The 26,180-nt window shown below is 43.5% G+C and overlaps 1 protein-coding gene across 1 annotated transcript; it reads right to left on the bottom strand.

The window, feature by feature from the left end:
* Positions 1-2,355: 2,355 nt before the first annotated feature.
* On the bottom strand, positions 2,356-25,607 carry use1 (unconventional SNARE in the ER 1 homolog (S. cerevisiae)). The gene is made up of 8 exons (XM_073068420.1): positions 25,466-25,607; positions 23,160-23,209; positions 22,063-22,141; positions 20,341-20,493; positions 17,600-17,618; positions 13,002-13,032; positions 12,104-12,263; positions 2,356-8,795 (listed from the first exon to the last, which is right to left on the bottom strand). The coding sequence occupies exons 1-8, from the start codon at positions 25,565-25,567 to the stop codon at positions 8,613-8,615; spliced, it is 777 nt and encodes a 258-aa protein (XP_072924521.1). The 5' UTR covers positions 25,568-25,607; the 3' UTR covers positions 2,356-8,612.
* Between the last annotated feature and the right edge of the window lie 573 nt (positions 25,608-26,180).

The following is a 26,180-nucleotide window of genomic DNA, read 5'->3' as shown; positions in this document are numbered from 1 at the left end:
AGGGAGAATGACAAACGTCAGGGCTCTCCGCGTATCAGGGTCAGCCGTGGATGTTGTGTCCGAGCAGTCATACGCAAACCAGGGCAGTACAATATGGAGAGCAGGCTGTTGTCCAAGCAGCAGATGGGTATGGCAGAGACCGATACAGTTTGGCACCATCAGCGCCGCTGCCTTAGGGACTCCAGCTCCGGGTTTTACTCCCGAAGCCTTCCCCATGAGTGGGTATGGCCGCAAGGCAGCGGAGGTCTGAGCTCAGAGCTTTCCTCCTCCCAGATGAGCTGCCAACCACAGCTGACGAGACCTATCTGCCCGTAGCAAATGGGTTTAGGGTACCTGCAACCCACCTTTGCCTCTTCTCCTGTCAGTAGAAAGGGTTCTGCTGGCTTTAGTAGCTAAGCCACACAGGATTTGGACTTGGTTGTCAGAGGTTAATTGAGGTGCATGTCATTGGGAGCACTTAATAGGTAGAGGGAGTTTATCCCCCACGTCCCCTCCCCCACACAGCTATGACAACCTTAATATTTAAGGAACCTAAAATGTTTAAGAAATGTTTAATGTGTGAGGCACTGTTGGAGCAGGAGCCACGGTAGGATAACGAGCATGAATTAGGGCGCAGGACAGCAGACTTCCAGATGAGATCAACTTTAAGTGGAGTGGACGACTGCAGAATCCAGAAGAAAGCCCGAGACTCTGGGGTAGAAATAAAAACAAGCTGATTTACAGTGAAGAGGGGGAGGACAGAGGGGACAAGGTCAAAAGTGGATCATTTGTTGCAAACCAGTGAAGGCTCAAAGTTCAAAGTGAATTGATTATAGTATTACATGTACCCTACATTACCTGAGATTCACTTTCTTGCAGACATTTACGGGGAATAAAGGAACAACAGGATTTTATTAAAAACTATACATAAGGAGATAAATTCTGACAATGTACATAAGACAAACTCTACTAATAAAAATAACACTGAGAGCATGAGTTGCAGAGTCCTTGAAAGTGTGTGTAGGTGGTAAAGTCGGTTGACTAGTGGTGAGTGAAGTTATCTATGCTGGTGCAGGAACCTGGTGTAGGGTAATGACTGTTCCTGAATCTGGTGTCACCGGACCCGAAGTTTCTGTAGCTCCTGCTTGATGTCTACTGCAGAAAGAGAGCATGGCCTGGATGGTGGGGGTCTTTGATGATGCACGCTGCTTTCCTGTGGCACCGCTCCATGTAAATGTGCTCAGTGGTGGGGAGCGTGTGCCCGCGATGCATTTCCCACTTTCTGTAACCTTTTCTGTTCTTGGATATTGATGTTTCTGTAGCAGACCGTGAAGCAAATTAGGCTACCCTCCATAATGCATCAATAGAAGTTCGTCAACATTTTTGGTGATATGCCAAGTCTACACAAACTACTTAGAGAGAGTAAAGGCACTGTCTTGCCTTTTCTGTGATGACTCTATGTGCTGGTCCCAGGACAGATCCTCTGATATATTGATGCCAAGGAGTTTAAAGCTACTAACCCTCTCCACTCCTGTTCTTCTGAGGTCCTTCTGGCTCAATGAGTCTGCATCGCCCGAGTGAGCAATTAACCTACTGAACTATACATCTTTGGAAAGTGGGAGGAAACTGGAGCACTTGCTGGAAACCTACGGGATCACAGGGAGAATGTACAAACTTCTTATTCGTGTCATCTATATTGGATCATTGGAACCTTTTCTGAGGAAGGGGTGACCTGTACAAGAGGGACGGGATGCACCCGAACCGGAGGGGAACCAATATCCCGGCTGTGGGGGTTGCTGATGCTACTCGGGAAAGTTTAAACTGGTTTTGCAGGGGGCTGGGAACCGGAGCCCCAGGTCAGTAGGGGAAGAATCTGACCAGAAGTTCAATGTCAGGGGAAAGTATTGAAAGGCAAAATCAAAATAGTGGGTGTGATGGGTCGGACAGTTCGAAGAGTGTGTATTTTAACGCTTGGAGTATTATGGGTAAGGATGATGAACCTAGAGCATGGATCACTATAAGGAACTTTGATATTGTGGGCATTACAGAGACTTTGTTCAGAAAGGGGCAGGAGTGGGTGATTAATGCACCAGGTTTTTGAAGTTTTAGGAAAGACAGAGGAGGAGTAGGTAAAAGAGGAGATGGAGTTGCACTCTTAATTAGGGACAATATCACAGCTGCACTCAGAGGGGACATAATGGAGGGGTTGGAGGCTGAGTCCATTTGGGTGAAATTCAGGAACAGGAAGGGTGCAGTCACACTGGTGGGATTGTAGTACAACCCCCCCCCCAACAGCCACCGGATCATTGAGGAATAGATACGTAATCAGATTAAGAAAATGTGTAAAAATAATGGGTTATCATAGGGGATTTCAACTTCTTTGAATGAATGAATGACATTTTATTTATTCTGGTCAGTACAAACATAACAAAAAGCATCATTTTCAACGATGATTTCATAAGACAAAATTTAATAATAAAAATCCTTACAACAGACCGAAAGGGAGTAGGCTGAAGCTACAGCTTATTGCGCCTACCCCTCTTACTTATACAACAACGTATTTGACCTCAATCATCACATCAAAAACAAAAAATTTCATAATCTTTTCACACAAAATCCAATTCCAAATATCATTTATCTACATTACTCCCATTCATTTTAAATCATGTATTTTATATTTGTTCATTAAATTATTTTTAAATAATTTTTAAACTTGCGTGGTGCATGTTTTTAAATTCTCACTACAACTGTTCCATAGGTTCACCCCTCTGACTGAAATACAATGATTTTTTTACATTTGTTCTTATCCTTTGTTTTTGAAATATACATGTTCCTCTCAAATCATGTTGACTTTCTCTCATTTTAAATAATCTTTGGATACTTGGTGGTAACTGTCCATTTTTTACTTTATACATAATTTGTATTATTTTAAAATCTACAAGATCTTTGAATTTTAAAGTGTTTAGTTGAATAAATAGTGGATTGATTGGCTCATAATAACTTGTCTTGTTTACAATTTGTATAACTTTCTTTTGGAGTAGAAAAATTGAGTTTGTATTTGTTTTGTATGTATTTCCCCATACCGCTACACAGTAAGTCATGTATGGGACTGTAAGTGAACAGTATAACATATACAAGGATTCCTGATTTAAGAAATCTTGTCTTTGTACAGTATTGCAATAGATTTTGACATTTTTGCTTTGACATAATTTATGTGATTTCCAGCTTAATTTATTATCTATTACCACTCCTAAAATTTTTGTTTCAGATACCTTATCAACTTCAACATCATTTATTCTGTTTACTATATGAGTTTGGTCCATGGTTTCCAAATATTATGAATTTAGTTTCACTTAGATTCAGTGATAATTTGTTAGTATCAAATCATTTCTTTATAATTTTTAGTTCTTTCTCCACTGTATCCAAAACACTGTATCCACTGTATTCAGATGTTCCCCACTACAAAATAATAGTTGTATCATCAGCAAATAATATATATTTTAATGTCTGAGAAACCATACATATATCGTTTATATACAAAATGAACAGCAATGGACCAAGCACTGGACCTTATGGAACCCCACAAGTTACCCTCAAAAGATTTGAATTTGAGTTGTTTATATGCACATACTGATACCTGTCTTCTAAATAACAACATCACACACAAAATGCTGGTGGAACACAGCAGGCCAGGCAGCATCTATAGGGAGAAGCGCTGTCAACGTTTCGGGCCGAGACCCTTCGTCAGGACTCTGCAGATTTCCTCGTGTTTGCTTTCTAAATAACTACTTAACCAGTCATGTGCCACCTCTCTGATACCATATCTTTCTAATTTTGTTAATAATAATTTATGGTCAATGCTGCCAAATGCTTTTTTCAGATCAAGGAATATTTCTACTGTGTATTCATCTCTTTCTAGAGCGTTTGATCTTTCTTCTACAAACTCTCTTAATGCTGTTGTACTGGTTCTGTTTTTTTTTTCCTGAAACCGTATTGCTGTTCACAGAGTATCTTATGTTTCGTTATAAAATCATTTAACCTTGTTACAAATTTTTTCCCCAATATTTTGGAAAACTGTGAGAACAAAGAAACTGGTCTATAATTTGAAAATACGTGTTTATCTCCAGCTTTGTATATTGGAATGACCTTGGCGACTTTCATTTTATTGGGAAATTTTCCAGCAATCAAAGACTGATTACAGATATGAGTCAGTGGTTTCACAACACAGTCAATGATGTTTTTAATTAAATACATATCAGATCCATTCCAATCTGTTGACTTCTTACTCTTTGATTTATATACTATATCAATTATTTCTTTTTCCTCAGTTGCTCAGTAAACATAGTGTAAGTGTTTATATTGATAATATTACTACAGGGAGTTTAGAGGTCGGGAAGGAGGAAGTATTGGGCCTCCTAAAGAGTTTTAAGGTGGATAAGTCCCCAGGCCCTGATGGGATTTACCCCAGGTTATTGAAGGAGGCTAGAGATGAGACTGCTGGGCCCTTGGCTAGAATCTTTGTGTCCTCTCTAGTCACAGGCAAGGTCCTGGGGGTCTGATATGCGGCTAATGTTGTACCTCTATTTAAGAAGGGAACAAGGGAAAATCCTGGGTAAGTCTCACGTCAGTTGTAGGGAAATTGCTACAGAAAATTCTTAGGTATAGGATATTTGAGCATTTGGAAACCCATGGCCTAATTAGGCTTTGTACGGGGCAGGTTGTACCTTAACGTCTTCATTGAATTTTTCTGACAAGGTGATGAGAGAGATTTATGAGGGTAGGGTAGTGGATGTTGTCTACATGGATTTTAGTAAGGCGTTTGATGAGGTCCCTCATGGGAGGGTTAATGCAGTTGATTAAGATGCATGGGAACTGCAGCCCCATTGCCTGTTTGAATTCAGCAGGTAGAGGTTTAAGGGACTCATTCGAGCTGGAGGCCTGTAATTAGTGAAGTTCGGCAGAGATCTGTGTTGGGACCTCTGCTGTTTGTAATGTATGTAAATCACCTGGTTGAAAATGTAGATGGGTGGATTAGTAAATTTGCGGAGTTGTGGACAGTGCAGAAGACTGCACAGAATACAGCATGATATAGATCAGTTGCAAATATGGGCTGAGAAATGGCAGATGGAGTTTAACCCAGATAAATATGGGGTGCTGCACCCTAGTAGGGCAAATGCAAGGGCAAGGCCCTTAACAGAGTTGCTGAGCAGCGAGATCTTGGGATCCACATTCATAGCTCCTTGAAATTAGCTACACAGTTCAATAGGGTGGAAGGCTTATGGAATGCTTGCTTCTATTTGACACAGCACCAAGTTCAAACGTCAGGAAGCCTTGTTACAACTTTATAAAACTCTGGTTAGGTCACACCTGGAATATTGCATACAGTTCTCCTTCATTCTAGAATGAAAAGCCTCATCCTGAGAGTAGCTGCGGTGGAGATGGAGGAATGGCATTGATTGTTTAAATGGTGGGAGTTTGAAAGGAATTACCGGTAGTGCTCAGGGGGATCTTGTTCACAAATCATTGAAATTAACATGCAGGTACAGAAAGCAAAATAATAACTTGCCCTTTATTGCAATAAGATTTGAATTCAGGGATAGGACTGTCTTGCTCCAATTACAGAGGCCTCTGGTGGGACCCTAATGTGCAATGTTGTGTTTAGGTCTGGTCTCCCTATGTAAGGAGATGATGGAGTGAGTCCAGTGAAGATTATCCAGTTTGATTTTGGGACACCAGGAGAGATAAACCAGATTGGCATATATATTCTTCTGAGAGAAGAGTAAGTGGTCTTATTGGAAAATCTCCAAATTTCTTATAGATATTTCAAGATGGTAGACAATAGACAATAGGTGCAGGAGTAGGCCATTCAGCCCTTCGAGCCAGCACCAGCAATCACCGTGATCATGGCTGATCATCCACAATCAGTACCCCGTTCCTGCCTTCTCCCCATATCCCCTGGCTCCGCTATCTTTAAGAGCTCTATCTAACTCTTCGAAGGGTCTCAGCCCAAAATGTTGACTGCTCCTTTCAATGGATGCTGCCCGACCTGCTGAGTTCATCCAGCTTGTTTGTACGTGTTGATTTGACCACAGCATCTGCAGTGTACTTTGTGTTTACTATCTCTTTCTTGAAAGCATCCAGAGAATTGGCCCCCACTGCCTTCTGAGGCAGAGCATTCCATAGGTTCACAACTCTCTGGGTGAAAAAGTTTTTCCTCAACTCCGTTCGAAGTGGCCTACCCCTTATTCTTAAACTGTGGCCTCTGGTTCTGGACTCCCCCAACATCAGAAACATGTTTCCGGCCTCTAGCGTGTCCAACCCCTTAATAATCTTATATGTTTCAATCAGACCCCCCTCTCATCCTTCTAAATTCCAATGTATACAAGTGCAGTCGCTCCAACCTTTCAACATATGACAGTCCTGTCATCCTGGGAATTAACCTCGTGAACCTACGCTGCACTCCCTCAATAGCAAGTATGTCCTTCCTCAAATTTGAAGACCAAACCTGCACACAATATGATGGTTCCCATGGCTGGGGTGTCCACAGCCAGTACTCAGTCTCAAAATAAGGAGTCAGCTATTCAAGACAGATGTAAGTACTTTTCTTCACCCTAGAGAGAGTGAATCTTCAGGATTCTCAATCCAAGAGAATGTGGACATTCACTTCATGACATCTCAATGGATTTTAAAAAATTATGGGAATCATGATACATGGGGATGTTAAGGAGAGTGGAACAAGGGTAAAAGATCTGCTATGATTTCCTTAAACGGCAGAGGACGGACAAGGGGAGAAATGACCCATTCCTGCTTCTATTGCTGATCTACATGTCACTGGTGCATCTTTGCTGGCACCTAGTGGTATCTTTACAGTACTGCACGTGTGCGATCTCAACTGCCTTCGAACCTCCGAGTGATTTATAACATATTTTCCCAGCATTTCATACAAAAGTGAAAGCAAAGTTCACCAATTCTTAACATTGCATAATTAAGTTTATTAGCAAATGAGGATTCAATTCTTTAACGCATCAGTTTTGCACATTATCAGCACTACGTCATAATTTCAAAGCTCGAGGTGCATTTATTATCTAAGTATGTATACGTTATACGACCTTGAGATTCGTCTACTTACAGGCAGCCACAAAACAAGAAACCCAAAAGAACCCATTTTTAAAAAGACTGACAAACACCCAATGTGCAGAGGGAAGACACAAACTGTGCAAATAATGAAAGTAAGCAAATCGTATTTAGAACGCGAGTCCTCAAACACAAAGCCTGGAGCAGAGCCACAGCCTCAGCTTCAGTTCATCACACAGCAAAGTAAAACATCAGTTCAGCATCAGGTGACTATGGAGTTATTGGCAACAGAATCTGCAATATTTAGAAGGACATTTAAACTAGATAATATTCAAAGATTATACTTACATCCAGATGGAATTTACAAACTAAAGATGTTTTACTCAATGAAAATTGGAAATTCAGAGAACAGTGTTTGAGAGATGTCTAGATGACACATAAATCACCTAGGCATATACGACTATGGGTGAAATGCTGGAAGATGGGATTAATACAGGTGGGTGCCCATGGCTCAGTATGAACACGATGGGCTGAATGGCGGTTTCCATGCTGTGAGACAATGACAAATAATGACTTTCCGGGTCACTGGATCCAGTACCTTGCTCCATCACTTAATTTCATCAACTGCAACAGATCCCGGGCCCTCCCATTAATGAACTAGGTGGCTTCTGAAGTACAAACCCGAGGTTGTCCTGTACATGATCCTGTATCAACCTGGAGGATCCTCCAGACCACCTCCTCACCCGTGAAAAATACTAACCTTCAGCTCCACAGAGAAGCTTCACGTCAAACCTTCTCCAGTCCCCTAAATCCAAGAGATTGTACACACCACCCCGTCTCTGCAGAAATATTAATTCCAGTTGCACGGGCTCCAAGCTTCAGAAGTCCCTCAATCCATTCCCCTTCCTCCTACCATCTCAGCCTCCGTTCAGAGTGGAAGCCCATCTACAATTTCCTGGAATCTTCTTCCGTGGCTCTGCCTGACACCTCGCTCAATATGGCTTCTATGGTACCAAGGTCTCTATTTTGTTAAAGAAATCACATGGGGTATGGAGAGAAAGCAGGTACAGGGTTCTGAGTTGGATGATCAGCAATGATCATACTGAATGGTGGTGCAGGCTCGAAGGGCCGAATGGCCTACTCCTGCACCTATTTTCTATGTCTCTATGTTTCTAAACATCAGCTGATAGTGATAAGCCATAAAACAGATCATCAAATCAAAACACTGCTTCTCAAATTGCTGCTGCAGTTTCAAAAAGTGTTTTAGTGGTTTTTCGGCCCGTGCCAGTAAGTACTTGTGCATAAACACAAGGCATGGGAAGCAGCTTGTGGTTCAGGAGCTCGCAAACATGTCAACACCTTTCAATAATTTATTACTCTTGGATTAAGATCCTCTCGGTGCATGTGATGAAGGTTGCAGGGAAGATCGGGCCGCACTTGGATTCTGCAAAGTCAGTGAAATGAGCAAGTCTTTGTTTTTCCAGAAGGAGGGAGGACTGAGCCAGTTTGACTCCAGCCCCCATGGTCTACGGCCCAGAGGAGAAACGGCAGCACCCTGATCACCTTAGCTTGGGGAAGATGCGAATGAAAAGGATCATACTGATGAAGATGAAACAGACCACGACCAGCATCAGCCACAGCAGCCAGTTGACAGATTTCTTTGCGTGTTGTTCCAGCCGCTCAGATTCCACCTTCAGCTTCTCGAAGTTCTGATCCGCCATTCGCAAGGACATAGTCAGCGTCTGCAGGCAAACACATGCACACAAATCAATCTCGATTGTCAAAACTGCTTCCTCTCCCCGTCCTGGCCAGAAGCCATCAGACTGTTCTCCCTGGCTAGAAGGTGCAGGAGGGGAAATGTCTTTCCTGTTTTACACTGATGGGGAGCTTTGAGCTGTGTGCAGCACCCTGTAAAATGCACCAAGTACAGATGAGATCCAGCTTCTAGGTGCGAGCTGATGTTACGCTCACAGGAAGGTTGGCCATTTAGGATTGTGATGTTCTGTTTTTCATAGTGGGATTGGGGATCTGTAGCACTCTCTAGCCCAGAGGGCTATGGCTACTCAGTGCTGAGACTGATTGGACAGTAAAAGAATTCAGTGACTAAGGGTTAGGCAGGGCAAAGGAGTTGAATGGTGGAGCATAGTCAAAGGGTCATATTGTTTCCTCTAGCCCCTATTTCTTCGGTGCTTAATGCACTTCTCGACATGATTAAATGCAATCAATTTCAATTAAATCAGAGTTAAAAATCTGAACAATTCTTTCAAGTAACCACATTCTGCATTTCACACAACGGGCTTAATTTGTGAATCCCTTCCAATATCATATCTGCACCTCACAACTGGCTTGAAAACATCAAAATAGATGATGCTTACTACAAACATTTGTAGCGGAATATATGGTGGACAGGTATATCACACTATTTGGGCACTTTCTGACATTAGGGTACATAGCAAATATTAACTTCAGCAATCAACTTTAAAACCTGAATATGAATTGTAGATCGAATTCAAAATGCAGCTCAGACCAGTAAACACCCACTTAACTGGTATATGTCTGCGTATGCATGAATGAGATCAACATCCCAGGGCATGAATAGGACTCAAGCGACAGCACTTGAGTAAATTGTAGACCGGGATTTCTGCACAGGTGTGAATGCATGAATATGACCGAAAGACCACAGTAATTAACACTCACTTTGGGTGTGCTGGTCGGAAGATCCAAGTATTTGCAAACTACATGCACCTCAGAAGAAGCATTATGATGACATTGTAACTGTAGAAACTGCCCTGCTACCTTTGTTCCTTAATATATAAAAATGCGCTGTAACGTCGGATCAGGGAAGTCTGTCTCTCTCTCCCGTGACACCAAAGGCTGTCAACTTGTGTGTGTGTGTGTGTGTGTGTCTGGAATAAAAGATGACTTTACACCTACCGGCTGCAATACTCCAGTGACTTTGCTCCTGTGACGACTACCACAGTTTGGCCCTCCTCTCCCTCATCCCACTCCACACGTTCGGACACAATGGATGTTGACGCGCTCCAGTGCAAATGGAAACAAGTATCCCACTGTTGAAGTTAACACTAATCTATGCCTGAGAAATTGTATGTCATCCTTAGTTGGCGTGTTGCATGCGGTGGGGGGAGGGAAGGGGCTTGGTTTGCTCTGCTATTCAGTTGCTTGGTATCTTCTGTTTTAGTGTGTTCTCTGTTATTCTGCTGGGCACTGTAGGCATCTTATGTTGGTACCTGAATGTGTGGCGACACTTGGAGAGTCCCCCTAGCACATTCCTAGGACTGCCGGTTGTTAATGCAAACGAGGCACGACCCTGTATGTTTTGATGTACAACTGATAAATAAACCCAAATCTGATTCTGCATATAGCTCAAGGCTCCCAGTTAAAATAACTTAGAATTTACAGAAACTTACCTCCAGAAGAGGCATTATCCCACCCGCCCTGCCTGCTGGAAGAGAGCAACCAGTGCAGCCCACCTGCCAAAACTACAGCTGTCACACCGTTACCAACCGGAGAACCTTAGTTGCCATGGCAGCTAAAACAGGTGGACAGAAACTGCATAGGGTGGGGTCACGTCTCAAATGTGTGTTGCCACACACCCACCTCACCGTGACCCTCTTCGCCGAAGTCAGGGGCAGCTTTGCACCCTTTGGGCACGAGCTCGTTACCTTACAGAGTGCTCTTCGATAATTACTGTGGGTGGTTTTAATAGGCTTCGAGACTCAGCAAGGATGTCTAACTCAAGCAGAGCATTGCTAGCTCGGTCTGGCAGAGGTAGTGAACAAGACAGTTATCTCACTGGGGAACTTCAAGCCACATCTCCTGGCAAACTTGCCGCAGGGCTCGCTTCTTGTTCTAGTAGAATTAAAATGGAAGTTGTAGGTCGCACATCAAATGGTCTAATTGTTGTTTGGGGAGGTAGGGACAAGTGCCTTACACACATAACATCAGTGATGTCACATGTTCAAGCTTCGCAGAGGAAACAGCAGCCAGACCAATGGAAGTATCTGGTCCGACATCATCACGGTGCAGGTTTCAAAACATGAAAATTAATTTTGTGCACAACTTGTATACAGAAGGGGCAGGGGCTAGATTTTCTAGTTTCTACCAAGTGTCAATTGCTGGTGGGAGAATCAGACCCCAGGATGCCTCTCTTCTGCCAACATTTATCCTCAACAAGGTGAGACTGCAGCTAACGGACACATTCTACTGAATTGATCCATGTGAAATTTATATTCCATGTCAGCCTCTCCTCACCCACATTCCTTCTTCCCCCATCACAGCACTGAGTATAGGAGTTGGGATGTAATGTTGAAATTGTGCCAGGCCTTGTTAAGGCCAAACTTGGAGTGTTGTGTACAGTTCTGGTCACCAAATTACAGGAAAGATGTCTACAAGATAGAGAGAGTACAGAGAAGATTTACTAGAATGTTACCTGGGTTTCAGCACCCAAGTTACAGGGAAAGATTGAACAAGTTAGATCTTTATTCTTTGCGGCGTAGAAGGTTGAGGGGGGACTTGATAGAGGTATTTAAAATTATGAGGGGGATAGATAGCGTCGACATGGATAGGCTTTTTCCATTGAGAGTAGGGGAGATTCAAACAAGAGGACATGAGTTGAGAGTTAGGGGGCAAAAGTTTATGGGTAACACGAGGGGGAACTTCTTTACTCAGAGTGGTAGCTGTGTGGAACGAGCTTCCAGTAGAAGTGGTAGAGGCAGGTTCGGTATTGTCATTTAAAGTAAAATTGGATGGTATATGGACAGGAGAGGAGTGGAGGGTTATGGGCTGAGTGCAGGTCGGTGGGACTAGGTGAGAGTAAGCGTTTGGCACAGACTGGAAGGGCCAAGATGGCCTGTTTCCGTGCTGTAATTGTTATATGGTTTTATCCATCAAGGATTCCTTCAGTTCTCTCAAAGAGATGAACTAATTGAGAATTGGGGGAGGCCAACAGGGGAATCCCTTGGTATTGTATCGGGCTCTTCTCGGCTGTGCAGATGCCAGTACCAGGGCGACTCCCAGGCACAGCCCTTACCTGGTTGTCCTTCTTGATGACGTTCTGCGCGGCCAGGGTGTTGTTCTTCAAGTTCCGGGCCAGGTTCAGCATCTCCTCCGCAAGGCGCTCCTGCACATTGTGGTGATGGTGGAGAAGGGTATCCATTTCAGAGGCCGACTGTTTCTCATCTCCCATTCCACTGCAAGCAGGAGAGACAAGGAGCCAAAACCAGTAAAGTACATCTGCACGTACACCAGAGTAGATATTTAGCCAGCTTAGCTGTAACAACGTGACCATGACTACTGCCGCAGATGGAGTGTACTCCCTTCACAACCTCAAGAAACTGCAAAGCACTTCAGGGGCTATTCAGTACTTTGAGGTGCAGCCACCAACAGAACTTAGGTGAACACGTTGCTAAGGAACACATCACAATCCCAGAGCCGACATCAAACCAGGACCAGAAATTTGGATGGTTAAACAAAAAGGTGTTGCTTAAGAAAGAGCTAGCACAGCGACAAGGAACTGAATGGCTTTCAGTGACAAAGGAAGTACGAGATTAATTTATCCTTGCCTCATACGGACTTGGGCAGACGAGGATATTGGGCAGCATGAATTCTGGGGAAGCTCTAATTTATTACGAGACTGGATGGTGGTCGGGAGAGAATTCAAGTCTTATGGTGTGGTGAGGCTGTCCAACCGGGTGACAGATGGTTGAAGGACGGTTGTGAGATCAGCCCAATTCCCCTCTTATGAATGTTTATGATAGAAATTAACTACATTGTCCTCGTACAAAGCTTGTCGAGGAAAGCACTGCCTAGAGCCAAAGGGCTTCATTGTACAGTCTCAGTCAGAATCATCGATGTCGTAAAGTCGGGAAATACCAGCACTGCAAAACACACTAATGAATAACTGCAAATCCTACAGAAATAAAACTGACCTTCGCTTCCTCAGTTCCGTGTCACCTGAACCTAAAAATGAACACAAATAAAAAGATGTTTTTGAGTCCACTGACTTCTTATTAGTATGCTGTTTCAACTGATTTCCTTTCCCTCACATCTTTATCACCTTTACAACGAAATCAGAAACGTCTTGTGCAGAAAAATGCATGAGTAATTTTATACAAGAACCCCACCAAATATCAAAAAAAATTAACCAATCAACAAATCAATCTCATAGTTCCTTTTCAGGACAAAAGGAGGCCTTTCAGCCCATTGACTGTCTGCTATCAAGGGCGCCCCCAACAACGCCTCTCATCTCCAAGTCTCCGAGCACTCACCTTCACACTTGGGGCCACTTATGGTGGCTAATTAACTAGCAGATTTGAAGTGAGGTGAGGTGAAGTTTGATATCATTTAACTAGATACATTTATATGACATATATAATGATATAATTGTGACACGTTGTAAGGCTTCACTGCTAATGTAATGGTTTCTCTGTAGCAGCAATGTTTGGGTTATGACTGGAGATAACGGGGGTTTGGAATGTGCGCCATCCAGTGAGAGGCGGGTTCTTCTTTCTTGTGGGTCTGGGAGCAGGGATTTTGCGGTCTTTTGCTGGCAGGAGATGAAGAGAGAAGACACGAGTGGAGAGAGTTGGTAGACCGCTGGACAGAGTGGACGAGCAGCCAGGGTCCTGGGGTCAGCGATGCTCGGAGGAGGTCGACGGAAACGTGAGCTCCACCATGCACATTAGGCCCTTTTCCTTTTTATTTTCTTTACTAACCCTGTGGTCAGATTAAGATTTATAGAGTTCAATTGTTTAATTGCATACGGTGTACTGTTTGATACTTTGCGGTTCGGATTTGTAACCAGGCAACACAAACGAGATTCCTCAGTTTGGCTGGGCCAGAGGCCGTCTTCCCTAGACAAACACATGCTGGCTGAACCCGAGGGTTACATAATGTATACTGAAATGAGAGTGTTTCTTCGAACCAGGGTGTGAAGCACAGTACAGCACATCTTTGGGATGCAGGAGGAAACCAGGGAAGGGTTTCCACAGGACTTCCCCCCCCCACCCCCACCCCCAATTAGCAATTGATTGATTTAACAGTGTAGCCATTGCCGAGAAGCTGCCAATTATTGCCCTCCCTCAGGTCTTCTTTCCCCCACAAATACTGCAACTCAAGGGCTCACTTCCAGGGTGCAGCGCGCACTGGCGGAGATCATAGTCACGTATGAGCCACACAGCAGCACATCAGCTCGTGCTGCTGCCTCGCAGTTCCAGGCACCCAGGTTCAATCCCGACCTCTGGTGCTATCTGCATTCCAAAGAAAAACTAATTGCAGGTTAATTGGCTCCAGTAAATTTGGCCTGCTGTGTGCGGACGGCAGAGCGACCAGCAGGGGAGTTGATCGAAATATAATCAACAGTAGGTCATATGGAGATTAGGGGAACAGAATCAATGGGAATACTCTGGGAGCTAGCATAAACTCAATGGGTCAAATGGTCTTCTACGTGGTAAGGAAATATGCAATGATGAATGGCACTATTGAACTGAACTGATTATGCCTGGACTCTTTTGATTTTGTGTTTATAATCTGTGTTTTATCACTTGTTTTTTTTAGCTGTTTGCATGATTTGTTTATTTTGTGCATGGGGGGGAAGGGTTTGATGTTTTTCTTTGAAGGGGTTCCGTGGTTTTCTTTGTTTCGTGGCTGCACGGGGAAGACGAATCTCAGGATTGTACACTGCACACGTACTTTGATAACAAATATACTTTGAATCTTTGAGAATGAATTATACCAGGAAAGAAAATCCTCCTGCTTTTAGCACCAGCAGTTGGGTTTTAAAAATAAACTATTTTTACCATAAGATAGATAGATAGATAGATACTTTATTCATCCCCATGGGGAAATTCAACTTTTTTCCAATGTCCCATACACTTGTTGTAGCAAAACTAATTACATACAATACCTAACTCAGTAAAAAATATGATATGCATCTAAATCACTATCTCAAAAAGCATTAATAATAGCTTTTAAAAAGTTCTTAAGTCCTGGCGGTAGAATAAGCAGAGTTGTAAAATACATTTTCCAAAGTCCACTGGAATTGAAATGTTGATTGTGCAGCTTGAAGGCAGCCTTTTCTGAATTATTTTCCTGAGATCTCTCTGTTGTTGACCCAGGAAGAAAACCATCCTGTGGTATTTCAGTTAATTGGTCCATCACTTACTTGGGACAACTCTTCAATAACAAAAAATAGGCATGATTCACCTCTTCTATTTGGGACACTAAACCACCTAATTGGGACAGGAGATCGTTGCTAAACAATTTCCAACTAGTGTCAGTTGTGTGCACTTGTGTGGCCACTAGATACTATACTGTCCTTAGAGTGAACAGTTTTGAAATAGTGACTGTTGCATGTGTTTGTGTTCAATAAAGTGATTTTTGTCACTGATAGTTGGTGAGAAACAAGCAGCAAGACAAATCAGAACTTTTCTGCTCACTGTGGCTTCAAGTATTCAGGCTTGGAAAAGCCAGAAATGGCCGGGAGTGAAAATAAAACAATTTCACTACTTCAACAAGTTAGGAACTATGAAGCATTTGAAGATATCGACAATTATCTTGAATGTCATAATAACAATGAAGATTTGGCAGATGCATTTGTCAAAAGCATTGTATGAAGGCAGTCCATTATCTGTACTAGGTGTCTGTACTGATTTTGTTCATTTACATTCAATCAAAAGAACGTGCCACTGTACACTGGTTGAACTCCTCGTTCAATAACTATTAGGAACTAATAGTTCTGTAGTACTGTGGTGGTATTGGTAGTGTTCTAACTTGTGTATTTCATTGAAATACAGAATTTGTTACTCAGTTAAATGGTTGTTTATCTTTCTTTATACTCTTTTATTGTGATTCCACAAAAGCTTGAAGTGGGAAGCTGAACAGCTAGAGGTCGTGGTACATATCGGTACCAATGACACAGGTAGGAAAATGGAGGAGGTCCTGACAGGCAGGCAGAATATATAAACATTTGGAGAAGCATAATAGAAATAGTCAGCATGGCTTTGTCAAAGGCAGGTTGTGTCTTATGAGCCTGACTGAATTTTTTGAGGATGTGACTAAACACATTGATGAAGGTAGAGCAGTAGATGTAGTGTATATGGATTTCAGCAAGGCAGTTGATAAGGTACCCCATGCAAGGCTTATTGATAAAGTAAGACTGCATGGGATCCAAGGGGATCTTGCTTTGTGGATCCAGAACTGGCTTGCTCACAAAAGGCAAACAGTGGTTGTAGACGGGTCATATTCCGCATGGAGGTCGGTGACTAGTGGTGTGCCTCAGGGATCTGTTCTGGGACCCCTTCTCTTCGTGATTTTTATAAATGACCTGAATGAGGAAGTGGAGGGATGGGTTAGTGAATTTGCTGATGACACAAAGGTTGGGGGTGTTGTGGATAGTGTGGAGGGCTGTCAGAGGTTACAGCGGGACATTGATAGGATGCAAAATTGGGCTGAGAAGTGACAGATGGAGTTCAAGCCAGATAAGTGAGAGGTGGTTCATTTTGGTAGGTCAAATATGATGGCAGAATATAGTATTAATGGTAAGACTCTTGGCAGTGTGGAGGATCAGGGGGATCTCGGGGTCCGAGTCCATAAGACACTCAAAGCTGCTACGCAGGTTGACTGTGGTTAAGAAGGCATACGGTGTATTGGCCTTCATCAACCATGGGATTGAGTTTAAGAGCAGAGAGGTAACATTGCAGCTATATAGGACCCTGGTCAGACCCCACAGAGTACTTACTTCAGTTCTGGTCACCACACTAGAGGAAGGATGTGGAAACTACAGAAAGGGTGCAGAGGAGATTTACAAGGATGTTGCCTGGATTGGGGAGCATGACCAATAAGAACAGGTTGAGTGAACTTGGCCTTTTCTCCTTGGAGCGACGGTCGATGAGAGGTGACTGATAGAGGTGTATAAGATGATGAGAGGCGTTGATCGTGTGGATGGTCAGAGGTTCTTTCCCAGTGCTGAAATGGCTATCACGAGAGGGCACAGTTCTAAGGTGCTTGGAAGTAGGAACAGAGGAGATGACAGGGTAAGTTGTTGGGTGTGTTTTTTTTTAAAAACACAAGAGGGTGGTGAGTGTGTGGAATAGGCTGCCGGCCATAGTGGTGGAAGTAGATAAGATAGGGTCTTTTAAGAGACTCCTGGATAGGTACATGGAGCTTAGAAAAATAGAGGGCTATGGATAACCCTAGGTAACTTCTAAAATAAGTACCTGTCCGGCACAGCATTATGGGCCAAAGGGCCTGTATTGTGCTGTAGGTTTTCGATGTTTCTAACTACTTCCATGAAACTTCAGCTAATTGTGTCAGCAGCTTCATTGGGCCAAAATGTACTGGTTCTGTTGTGTCCCAATTAACCAGAATCGGCTGTACTACCTTACAGCCCGTGGGCAACCCGGAGTGTTATGAAAACTGCTTCACTTCTTTTAAATTTAAATGGTTAAACCCCCGCAATGCCCCAATGTTCAGCTGTGAAAAAGCAGCAACAATGAAGTCAGAGCAGCTAACATTGGCGTTCACTCACCGTCAGCACAGAGCAATGGCTGTAAAGCAAAAGTGGAGAAGAGTTAAAACTGAGCACAGTGATTTTTTTTAAAGTCAAATTGGCAAGTCAGAAACAAAAACAAAATCACTGAGTGTGGGGTGGGGGGGCGAATTGTTGGCTAATCATCCCATTATTTGCAGGACATTGTGGTCTTCAAAATGACTGCCTCAGGCACTTCTATCAACAAAGTAATGAAGGGGAACTGGACAGTGGAACGTATGGAATCACTGAGAGTTACACCCACCGTCCTGCACAAGCATAGGTCTTCTGTGTTCAGTGGGGTGGGCTGACATTGATTCTCCAGCTTCCCAACACCAGCGGCAAGATAGAGAGACCTGTGCAGGGAATGATCTTGAGAAATTGCGTCCACAAAATATAATAAAGTCAAGCTTCCCAGTTTCATGTAGATTTTCAAACTAGAAACAGAGTTCTACAAGGATTCAATCAGTACCAGTGGCAACGTACCACGGTGTTGGAATAGGAAACAAAATGTTGCACACAAGGTAGACAAGAGAGTAAACAGATTCACCCTACAGTTGTAATTGAAACAAAGTGCTGGAAATGCTCAGCGTCTGTGGAAAGAGAAGCTGAGTTTGCGTTTTGGGTCGATGACCACTCATTCGATCTGGGAAAGAGAGAAGTTAGTTTTAAACTGTAGAGAAGTTGGGGAGTGGAGTGAGGGACAAAGAAAATATATCTGAGAAAAGTGATGTGGAACTCACTTACACTGAGGGTATTTTAGACACAGACAGGGTTCGTCTGTCTCTAAAATAGACAGATTCAGAGTTCCTCCAGCAACAGGGAGGAAATCAATTTGATGTAAAAGCTGCGAAATGCAGGCTGAAGCTGTTACTGTGATCGGAATTATAGGTGACATGGTAGCGTAGCGGCTAGCGTAACTTTTTACAGCACCAGCGACTGAGTGTTCAATTCCCACTCCTGTCTATAATGAGTCTGTACGTTTTCCCTGTGGCCTCTAAGTGCTCCAGTTTCCTAAGATGTAAACTGTGGGCATGTTACATTGGCGACACTTACAGTCTGCCCCCAGCACATTTTCAGACACTGTTAGTCTTTGAAGTAAACAACACATTTCACCGTTTGTTTCCATGTACATACAACAAACAAAGCTAATCAATTTTTAAAATCTTTATAAAAAGAAACAAGATGGGGTGTGTCAGAAATGCACCTGCATATGTTCAGTCTGCAGGGACTATCCTGATCTTCCAGTTGCTTCCTACTTTAATTCTACATCCCACTAGCACTTTGATCCATTGGTCTATGACCTCTTGCGTTGTTCTAACAAAGAACAATGTAAGCTCGAGGAACATCACCTCACCTTCCGACTGGGCACATTGTAGCATTTAGGATACAAAAATCAAATTCAACAATTTCAGAGAGTGTGCTTTCTTTGTTCCTGTCAGAGTTGGCCAGTTCTGCTGTAAGATTATCCATCTATAATTTTAGCCATTGCTCTCTTCTCAGGCATTACCCAATATATTAAAGCTTCTCCTTTGACTTTGGCGCTCTGTCTATTATCAATCAGGTGGCACAGTAAACAGCCGAATTTCAACAACCTAGATGTCATCCCACCAGAGCCGCTTCACTCTTTTGATCCCCCCCCCCCCCCCCCATCCTCTCTGTCAGTTCAAATTAACGTTTTCTCACTTTCCTATTTCTGAAGAGAATTTGACTTGAAATGTTACCTGTTCCTCTTTCCACGGGTGTTGACAGCCTGGAAGGGTGTTTGCAGAATTGCCTGATTTTATTTCAAATGTCCATATTTGTGGATTTTTGATTTTCAAATTTCAATTTCCTGCATCTGCAGACTTTTGGAAGAGAAGCAGGCAATTCAGCCCCTCAAAACTGTGCCATGCAGGTATGCGACCAAGCTCCATTTATTCCAAACTCCGGTTGGAGGAGCAACACCTCACATACCGTCTGGGTAGTCTCCAGCCCCTTGGTATGAACATCCAATTCTCCAACTTCTGGTAATTCCCTCCCTCTCCCTTCCCCCATCCCACTTTCACTCTGCCTCCTCTTCCAGCTGCCTATCACCTCTCTCATGATTCTGCCTTCTTCTACTACTACCCAAAGTGCTTTCCCCTTACATTCCTTCTTCACCTTTCCTGTCTATCCCCTCCCTGCTTCCCCTCTCCCACCCCTTGATCTTTCCTCTGATTGGTTTTTCACCTGGCACCTTCTTTATGGGGCCCCTGCCCCCTCCTTCTTCAGCCCTGACGAAGGGTCTCGGCCCGAAACGTTGACTGCTCGTTTCAAGGGATGCTGCCCGACCTGCTGAGTTCCTCCAGCTTGTTTGTACGTGTCCATTTATTCCCCATTAGTTCTGACAAGCAATTTTAAAAGCTCCCCACCTCTGTTCCAAACTCAGAACTCTGAGCTCAGTGACATAACTGGCAACACTTTCATCTTAATACGATCCACACCCAAACACAATCAGGCTTCAGCCTGAAGGAAAGGGATGAGCCTAGAGTTGCCAACTCTCCAAGATTGTCTAAGGTGTGTCCAGGAATAATCTGCTAAACCACGGGCCATTAAATAAAATGGTGCTCGTTTTATCATTTGATTTCAATGCTAGAATTTAATCATTATTTCAAGTGTATATTTTTACTTGCTGTTTTATTTGGGTGGGGCAACTGGGAAGCTCAGGTTCCTGTGATTACAGAGTCCAGCTGCTGGTTATTTAAAAGCAAAGCACTTGCCTCACCAAGGAGCTCGCTCCTCATCTCTCCCGTGTACCTGGCTTTCGTCTGTAGGTGGACAGTCTTGGTGGCAGATACCCGCTCTTTACCAGTTGTCGAAGTCCGCCCGGGGGCTAAAAACTGATTAGCCAGAGCCTTTTCAGAGGGGTTAGGCTGGAAACCAAAAGGGAAAAGATTGGTTCATAGAACCTGACACACACTACCTGAGGTAGAGGAAGCAATGACAAAGTAGAAAACATTGAGATGGGTGTTTATTGGCTAGGATCAGTCCCTGCTGCCCTTCAAAAGAGTGCTCCAGCATATTAAACTTCCACCTGTGAGAACTCAGTTTAATTTTTTTGTTTTGTTAAATATTTATTGAGAGGTTTCTTAAGGCTGTTATGGCCAAGGGTGGTAGTGGGAATAAGCTCCCTCTACCCATAAAATGATCCCAATGACGTGCATCTCAAATAGCCCCTGACAACCAGGTCCAGCTCCTAGCTTTCATGGGTGCTTAGCTACTAAGCCCAAAGGAAACACTTCCACTGACAGAAGAAGGGGCAAAGTGGGTTATTGGCTCCTTAAAACCAGTAGCTTCAGGCAGATGGGCTTGTTGGCAGCTCATCTAGAAGGAGAACTCTGATCTTAAACCTCTGCAGCCCACTCATGAGGAAGCCTACGGGAGTAAACCCCAAAGAACTATCCAGAGCTCCTGCGATGCCGAACTGTATCGGTCTCTCCCATTCCTTTGGATTCATCAGCTGTGTGGAGGGGGAGCCTGCTACATGGGCAGTAGCGTGCTCTCCATATCACACTGCCTTGGCTTATGTATCGTGTAGACAGCGGGGGTGCAACATTCATGGTCGACCCCAACTATGGCCTCAACAACTCAACCATTTATTGAGATACAGGCAAAGCCAGTATCCCTGACTGCTACTGAGACGGGCAAGACACCTTCTTGTACCTGTTCAGCTTTCCAAACTGCTCTAATGACCTTTGGGTATGAACTTCCAGATAAACCCCCCATGACAATTTAGGAACGGTGCTACATTTCCTAGATTTAGCCCGGGCAACAGTGAGGTAATGGCGATAAATTTCCAAAGCTGTGCAAGCAAACAGACTGGATTAAGTGCCGAGAAGCTGTGCACTTCTATCTCAGCCCCACCTATAAACACTGTTTCTCTCAGGTTTGATTGGCAATCAGGAGATCCCACATTCAGGCCTCAGAAATAATGGCTTTAGTCTGAAGGACATATCCTTTTCACACACGGTAGGCATGTTGGAAATGCTTCTCTACCAAAGGAGGTATGAGGAGCTCGTTCCCTCCTCTAGCCTGCAGGAGGTTGCCCTCGGGCAAGGTGTAGCTCCTGGTTAGCCCCCGATCAGGATCACGTGAAGCCACGGGAGCAGGTGGTGGATGGTCGTATGGTCACGACTCCTGGTTATGCAACCACTGACGCCAGGTAGACGGTCTCCGTAGAGTTTTATAATGGGTGGGGTCACCTGCCTCAGAAAGACACTGCCCAGAAGGTGGCAATGGCAAACCACTTCTGTAGAAAATTTGCCAAGAACTATCATGGTCATACGACACAGCACGTAATGAACGAACATAGTCTTTGTTCTTTCCAACCACGTGCACAGGGAGTCACTTACCAATGAGTACACAGAACAACAGGAAATTAATTTATTGAAGTCCAGGGGAAAATTTACTAAAATTATAAATGACAAATGAATTATCCATACCAGTTTCTCTGCCTCCAGAAGCCCTTTCATGAACTCCACTTTGCGGTTATATTCATTTAGAACTTCAGGAGCAGGTTTACTGCCAGGGACAGAGAAATATCGTCAGTCTTACAGCCAACAACTTCTGTTTAGACAAGTGAAATATGCTGCTTTACAAAAGGTGTTACCAAGTAAAATCTGACACTGAACCCAGTACTGTGGGAGGTAAAAGCTCAGTTAAGTAGATAGACTAAATATTTCAGGGAAGGAGAGAGAAAGATAGAGAGGAGGGGTGATGATGAAAGGAACGCCTAGAGTTGAGGCACAGCCATCTACAGCAGAGTGATTAAATCCAGGGTGAAAAAGAGACCAGATTTGCAACGTGTCAAGATTGGACATTCAAAAATAAGTAACTATAAAAATCAAAGTCTTTTGCGTCTAAGTAGTACTGCAGGTTAGCTAACACAGAAGTGTTTTAATAAGTTAATCTGGTTTTGCGAGTTACTGCTCGCCTCTGTACATGTAATTGCACCATGTTGGATCGCAAGACCCTACAGCTGATAGTGAGGTCAACTAAGAAGATCATCGGGGTCTCTCTTCCCGCCATCATGGACATTTACACTACACGTTGCATCGGTAAAGCAAACAGCATTATGAAGGACCCCACGCACCCCTCATACAAACTGTTCTCCCTCCTGCCGTTTGGGAAAAGGCACCAAAGCATTCGGGCTCTCACGACCAGACTATGTAACAGTTTCTTCCCCATGCTATCAGACTCCTCAATACCCAGAGCCTGGACTGACACCTTACTGCCCTATTGTCCTGTTTATTATTTATTGTAATGCCTGCACTGTTTTGTGCACTTTATGGAGTCCTGGGTAGGTCTGTAGTCTAGTAGTCTAGTTTTTTTCTGTGTTGTTTTTTTACGTAGTTCAGTCTAGTTTTTGTACTGTGTCATGTAACACCATGGTCCTGAAAAACGTTGTCTCATTTTTACTGTGTACTGTATCAGCAGTTATGGTCGAAATGACAATAAAAGTGACTTGACTTGAAGTCAACATAATAAAACTTGAGATGCAAAGGCCGGCAATGAAACAAATTTAAAGGATTATTCTTACCTCATGTGCTTCTTCAATTCAGTCAACATTTCTTGAAGAGCTTCAACATACTGGAGAAAATTACAAACAGTAACATAGCAACATGAAACTTTACTAAAAAAAACTATCATTTCAAATGGTTTTGTGAAAAGGTTTGACTCTTTTTAAACTAGATGTAGACACCCATGAGTTGTTCACCATTCACAGAGCAGACTTGCTCAAAATAACTATCACAAAGAAGTGACGCAGAGAGAAATTCTTGCCACATTTCACAGGCAGCAACTGGGAAGAGGGTGCAAGCGCGGGCTGGTTTAACTGGATTTGTATTGTCCCAAAGCAGTTCATTCATAATCTTTGAAGATGGCAGGCCAGCAATAAGCAGCTGACTAGCCCACAGCAAGCAGCATGAAGAGCAACGAGATGAGCATCCTCTTGTTGATGCTGGATGAGGCATGAAAGTAACCAAGGGACCGAGAAACCTCTGTGGCTCTTTTAGTTGGCTGCAAGAGATCTTTTACATCTGAAAGAAAACTTCAACACTGAGCACTCTTCTGGAACTAGACTTCACCATTTGATTAGACTGTGTGCAAAAAGAAGAGCTTGACTAGACCAGGGGTTCCCAGCCATTGTTATGCCTGATGGACTCCAAGTTGGGAATCCCTGGAATAGATTAAGACTGAAGTGCTCTGCCAGTTATCTAGGCTTTCATTCATCTGATTTTTTTTCTCCTATCAAACATCGGTGAAATACAAATTGTCCACATCCTGGTAAGAGAATACAGAGCAGCAAATAGGAAGGAATCGTGCATTCTCCCAACTTAGTGGAATGCGATCTGGTCTAAAGAATCACTGGTCATAGAGTCACATAGCATGGAAACAGGCACTGAATTCCTGGCAACCACCCAATAACAATGATCCTACATGAAGACCCATCAGCTTCTACCCCCACCTTCACCCAGGTACAAAGGGCAATTGCACCATCTCGGATTGTAAGACCCTGCAGCGGATAGCGAGGTCAGCTGAAGGGGCCATCAGGGTCTCTCTTCCCACCATTACAGACATTTACACCACATGCTGCATCCACAAAGCTAACAGCATTGTGAAGGACCCCACGCACCCCTCATACAAACTCTTCTCCCTCCTGCCATCTGGGAAAAGGTACCGAAGCATTCGGGCTCTCATGACCAGTCTGTGCAACAGTTTCTTCCCCCAAGCTATCAGACTCAATTCCCAGAGTCTAGTCTGACGCCAACTTACAGATGCACACACACAATCAACTGAACACCACTCCACTCACATTGCAATTTTTGCTGATTTCTTTCTCAATTCCTGCTAAAACATTGTTTGTTTACTTTTACATTATTTATTATTATATTGTAACTTGCCCTTTACTGTGCCTATTGTATTGTTTATTAATTATTGTACTGTCTTGCACTGTTTTTGTGCACTTTATGTAGTCCCATATAGGTCTGAAGTCTAGTGTAGTTTTGCTTTGTTTCATGTAGCACCATGGTCCTGGAGAAACGTTGTTTCATTCTTACTGTGTACTGTACCAGCAGTTATGGTTGAAAAGACAATAAAGGCGACTTGACTTGAATTGACTGATAGTAGCCAGTTAACCAGCCAACCCACAGACTTTTAGAATATAGGAGCACATGCAAATTCCACACAGACAGCACAAGGGTTCAGGATGAAACCTGCGTCGGGGCCGTGAGGCAGCAGGTCCACCTCACTGACACCCATATTGGCTGACATTTCTTTCACTTTCATAAAATACTTAAATTCAATTTTAACTGCAATAAATCTATCCTTTGTTAATTAATACGAAAACTAACAGACAAGATACAAGCACAATATTTATTCTTCGCCTTGAGAGGCAGCAGTAAACTACCTACTGAAATCATTACATGCATCACGGTGAAGGTACTCCCAATATCATACAGGGAGGGCCAGGAGTTAGACCAGCTCCTATAAATGAATGTTAAGCAGTACCACGTCCCGTTGAATAGTACCTTTAATCTAAAAAAATACACAAGGCAGTTTGCTGAGTGGCTACCGTCTACAATGTTATTTTCCTGCACGCTTCTTTGTCCCGGACACATACAAATCCTGCAGTGGGTCAAGAGAAACCAATAATACCAACGTTATAAGGGTTTGTGGGTGGCGCATACACACTCGGTGTTGGAGTGTCAGCCACATCAAGAAACGTCGGCGGCTGTTTCCAGATTAAGTTTGAGAGTGGCTCAGGAGCAGTTCCTGGGGACCCGGTGACGTGGCCTTACAAAGACCAACTAACTAAAAGGCCACACTCCCTCTCCCCCTCTGTACCTTCTCGAAGCGCCAGTCTTTCTCGTCTCTCCTCTCCGCCGCCATCGACTCGCATCTCACCAGCAGCCGCAAGAAATTCTTCTCCAGCCTGGGGGTGGCCATACTTGCGCCAGCGAGAGTTGCGTCGCAGCTTTAAAACATCATTTCCGATTGGATTTGACGCCATGTTTAATATTGGCAAAAAGGCAATGAGCCTCCCTGGGGGGGCACGTCTGAACAGAGAGCGGCATTCACCTGAAGTGCGGATAATTTACAAAGATGATCATCGGTGGGGGTTTTAAACGTGACTTTGTAAAGGCTCGGATTTGCTAATGGTCAGCTTTGAATTTTACATGATGTCACTAAAACATAGTGTATGGCTTGTTTTTAAAAATTAATTCCCGGAGGCATTTGACATCATATTGCACAGGAGTGGGGTATTTACGAGGTGTTGCCAAAAACTGGAAAACACTAGCGCTAAAGGAAGATTGGATAGGCAAGATCCCAAATGTTGACTATCCATTTTCCTTGTCTGACCCACCCAGTTCCTCTAGCTGTTTATGTATCTGCTAGGCAAGGGTTGTTTGAAACTGAGGTAGCTAAGGGAAGATTTAATTGAGAACTATAGAGGGACTTGCATGGAATAAATAAGAATAACCAATTTATCGTGGCAGAGAGGACATAAGCTAAAAATCTACAAGCAAATTGGCAGAAAGATTCAACAAGAACTGGCAGA

This window comes from Hemitrygon akajei, chromosome 16, assembly GCF_048418815.1.
Source record: "Hemitrygon akajei chromosome 16, sHemAka1.3, whole genome shotgun sequence".
NCBI lineage: Eukaryota > Metazoa > Chordata > Chondrichthyes > Myliobatiformes > Dasyatidae > Hemitrygon > Hemitrygon akajei.
Note: the sequence above shows the minus strand (reverse complement) of the source record. Positions and strands in the feature narration are given on the sequence as shown.

Coding starts and splice junctions, on each gene's coding strand:
- use1 (XM_073068420.1), bottom strand. CDS start 25,567: ATGGCCACCCCCAGGCTGGAGAAGAATTTCTTGCGGCTGCTGGTGAGA. Junction 20,494..22,062: donor TTCTGGAGGCAGAGAAACTG/GTATGGATAATT, acceptor TTTGGTTTCCAG/CCTAACCCCTCTGAAAAGGC. Junction 12,264..13,001: donor ACGGAACTGAGGAAGCGAAG/GTCAGTTTTATT, acceptor TCCTGCTTGCAG/TGGAATGGGAGATGAGAAAC.